Source organism: Egretta garzetta, unplaced genomic scaffold (assembly GCF_000687185.1).
Source record: "Egretta garzetta isolate BGI_Z169 unplaced genomic scaffold, ASM68718v1 scaffold169, whole genome shotgun sequence".
Lineage (NCBI taxonomy): Eukaryota > Metazoa > Chordata > Aves > Pelecaniformes > Ardeidae > Egretta > Egretta garzetta.
The window spans coordinates 1785392-1789734 of NW_009260798.1; the positions used below are offsets into that span (position 1 = coordinate 1785392).

General features: G+C 40.7%; 1 protein-coding gene across 1 annotated transcript in view; it reads right to left on the minus strand.

Annotated features, from left to right (window-relative positions):
- FOXP2 (forkhead box P2) overlaps positions 1–4343 on the minus strand; it is a 197393-nt gene that overhangs the window by 40177 nt on the left and 152873 nt on the right. Inside the window, 2 exon segments of the mRNA XM_035902195.1 lie at positions 1147–1230; positions 3634–3721. Coding sequence (XP_035758088.1) covers positions 1147–1230; positions 3634–3721 — 172 coding nt within the window.

A 4343-nucleotide genomic window follows, 5' to 3' on the forward strand; every position in this document is an offset into this window, starting at 1 on the left:
GAAAGCAAAAAGAATGCATCTAAATTTTCTCTCACAAAGGTAGGGGTTAAGGAAACGCTAACACTTTCTTCATTCATCATCAGGTTATAAAGTGTGCCCTCGAACAAAGATTTCCTTTGAAGTACGCGGAGCTGAAAACACAAGAGACGGAGTATGCTGTCCTTCTACGTAAACATTAACTGGGCGTGATATGCAAGTGTGCTCTTTAAAACAGATTACGTTCCTTCTGCCTACATTTCTTGACTTTGATAGACACAGATTTTCATCGATACCCCCAGCATTTCATCTTCAAGTACTGGTATATCCTTTTCATATTGTACGTACAAAGGTTACCGTCACGGTTAACAGTAATGAACAGTTAACATATCACATAGCTTCCATTGCAAGTGCAGTGTATCTAAGCATAGTATATTGTAAGTATGACGATGCCTGACACCCTGACAGTACAAAACTGGACCTGCATCAGACAACACTTTTGCTTACGTGAAGCCACGTTCAGTTTAATGGAGTCTGGATCTGACTGCAGACCCAGCTGTGCAACCGGGGCCTGACGCAGCGCCGTGGAGCGGCTGGGAGCCACAGTGACTTTTCACTGCCCAGCAACATCACAGCGGATGCATAACATTGCAGTCTTGACAGAAATTGAGCAAAAAGCCCATGTTTGCAATTGTTTAAATTTGCTGCATAAACCAGCATTTTCATTCGTTTAAGAATAACAACTTGTTTATCTGTGTCTCTTGTAAGTAATTTAAGAAATTTCCTAAGTACCTAGATTCTTTTTACATATACTTTTCACTGCCACAGAGTCCACTGAACTTCAAATCTTTCCAAGTGGGTTTCCTTTTAATATCTGTAAATCTACAACAAAAAGATATTCTCTCTAGTTTCAGTCTCAAGGCAATGATTTGGACACTTATAGGTGTACTTTGTTTAGTGTCACCTATGGTGTAGATTGGATAGATTTTGTAAAAGATAGCATTACTTTTAAAGAAACATACAATTTGACAAGCTATTGCATTTTACCTTCATTTTATTGCCATATTTTTCATCACACTCATTGTTTTCCAACTGTCACTAAATTGTTCATTTTCTTAGTCTGCTACATTTGTAGACCTATTTACTGTTTATAAAGCAATATGCACTTACAGGTTTTGGAGATGGCTTGGGCTCCGAGGGTCGCATGTGCAAGTGGGTCATCATTGCTTGAAGACGTTCGCGTTCTTTAGAAAGCTGTTAAGAAAGAGTGAGATCAGAAGCATTTTAGAAATGACTGATACAGCTATTTTACTGCAGTGATCCATCTTATCATCGAGCTTGTCTCAGAGTAATGATTCCTGCATATAAAAGTCTATGTCAGTAGAAACTTATCTGAGAGGAAATGCGACTTTGGGCATGGAAAGAAAGAAAGAAAAAAAAAACCAAAAAACTTTTATAGCCTTTCATATGTTAAAAGGTCAGAGAAAACAAATAACACTTCATCTTTTTGTCAATAAGAGAATTGAGGTCACAGTTGCCTCGACAGTAACAAGTTACTAAGACCATAAATTAGAAGGCCCTTAGTGTCTCTTTAAAGTCCTGTGGACACTGTTAGCAATGGACTAGTGCCAACAGCTGTGAAGGGGTGAAGGGTCCTCAAAGCACAGTGCCTGCCAGGATTGTCTACACACTTCATCCTTTCCCACCGAGGTCCAGTTAGTGCCCCCTGCAATCTGCCATCATCAATCTAATTCAATAGAGTGACGGAGCCCAGGCAGTGTGAAACGCTGAACTCTGCCACCGAGTCGGCATCGACACTGCACTGGGTCTCATTACAACTGATGGACCTTACTTCACTAGGAGTCAGACAAAGCAAAAAATGGCATAATTGGTCACACTGCAAGCTAAATCTTCACTTGGACTGTTACATTACAGCCTAGCCTTTGTAAATGGTAAACAGTTCTTAAGAAGCCCTTAAACTGCCTCTAGAAAACACCACGTTACTGAAACCTGTACTTTTTCCTAACTGATAACCATTTTCTGATCATAAGCTACATAGATATTTGTAGTTTCAGACTCAAAAAAATTACCAAATTTAAAAAGAAAAGACAGAGGAGGAAGGGTTTGAAATATGTAACTTCCTGCTAAAAATACCAGAACATGAAAAAGGAAAATGTATCTCACCACATGAAAAGAATAATATTTTTTTTTTTCAAAAGCTAGGTTGCAAGAAGAAATTCTTGAAATTGTATTCTAGCGTTATGGCTTTGGATATCTACAATGTGATTACAACATTAATTGCAACAAGAGTCACTTGGTGTTTAACATTGCCATTTTCCAGAGAGTTCTGCAATACTTTCTTGCATGAATTCAGCTCAAGATTTACACCTGTAGTCTGAGATTGGACTGATGAAACTTGTAAGTATAAGAAGAGGAAACTACCTGTATTACTGTAGATATTTTGGGTATGCTGGATATAATTTGGTCAGTGTGTCTTTCATTAAAGAACATTTGAGGCAGGGGGTGGGAAAAAGGTTTCTTCTTGGGGTTCCTAGAGATGTGCTATTTGCCATGACGTAAATTCCTAACAAACAAATTAAGCTAACACTAACCTGTAAATCTTATAAAAGAAACTGCAGCTTTGCCTGGGTTTATAAAGCTTTCATTTTAAGGGAAATGACAATAAATGACATTATTGTACACTCCTCTCATTGCTTTGGGTTTCCAATATTAAAATAGAAAAGACCCAAACAGTTTGCCTCTGCTGAAAGAAGAACACGTATTCTTACATGCGCGAGAACAGGGAGACAATATACTTAAAGGCGAGAAAGCTGAAAGGTGTTCATCCTTCCTTTCTCCACATACAGCAACAAACGGGGGGAAAAAAATCTCAGTCCCTCGCTGCATCCCTTGGGCTCCTCTGCACCTTCCCAAGAGGGGACGGGACTCCTGAGAAACACCCTCCTATGACTCCCAGGCAGGCGGGAGGGCACCCCATGGTGTAAGCATCCCGCACGATTGTTCTGGGCTGCCAAGGTTTGCACCCAGCCTCGGTAGCCTGGTAAGAGTAATTTCAATACTGGGAGACCCCAGGGGTACTCAGCACTTCTTCCTTAATCTGGAGGGAGCACCCACATACATGCAGTGACCTCTAACGTTAGAGCCTGAACAGGGCACCCAAGTGCTGTGGTGCCAGCTCCCTGTGGACCTCCCTGAGTGGGTCTGACATTACACCACCAGGCTGGGAGTCATTTTGGGTGGAGATATGCTTTGCTACTCCTTTGTCCTGCAGAATGGCATAGACATGCATCGAGTCAAATGGGGTAGAAGGAAGAGGTGTCCTGACCCAGCATTTCAAGAACTGAAGGTGGCTTGGATCCAGTCTCTGCTCCAGGGACTGCATTTTTCATTCGTGATGAATGGCATTAGGCTCTTAGTTCAAGCAAAATACTGTAGACAATGCTGATGTTAGATAATTATTGCATAATTTATAATGTGAAAAATCTTTAAGTAAAAAAAAACCCCACTTGTTCATGAATATCAACAGATTTCATGCAAGAAACATACGGCTTTAAGCTAGTCACTATGGCAAGTGTTTTCAATTTAGTTTAGGTTAATAGTAAATAAGTAATAGGATAATACATCCATGTAACAAACCTGTATTTCTAACTGCTGACCCACTTGCATTTGCCCCCGACACTGAGCAGTGCTTCTGTCATCCAATGCATGTTCATTGTTAAGGTGCCTAGAGAAGAAAGAGAACACTAATAAGATAGTGTTAACATGAGCAAAATTTCTTTATGAGTCCATTTTTCTCTCCTGTGCATATGGCTTCCATTAGGTTCAATGGGAGACCTAGTCAGAGCATGCCTTGGCTGCAACAATACGAAATAACAAACCTGAATATTTCATTTAGTTCAACAAACTTTCTTGGTGATGACTGCCAGATACCCAGTTCCCATCTCCCAGGCCACACATGCCATCTAAAGGCCAATGTAACTGATTACCAGTATTTGGTAGAGTGATTGAACTGATTCCTACTCCCTGTTGTTGGTGCAGATAAACAGAGAATCACCTTACGAATTATTCTTCAAAAGACAGAACTGTTTTTAGGCTGCGAATTAATGTAGACTTCGTTAAGATTTCTCTATCTGCTCTTCATTAATCACTGTGCAAAACCAAGAGAACATCCGTTCCCCCTTCCTCAAAACAGAGCTGTAGGGGAACATCACTGATTTTCACTGTGGTTTCCAGAAGTAGCCTCTGAAGATGATGGCAGTGACCAGGCTCACCAAGTCCGAGGAAGAGTGTGCAAGGTGAAGGCAGGGGAAGGAGCAACTACACACCTTACACACACAGCAAGCCCC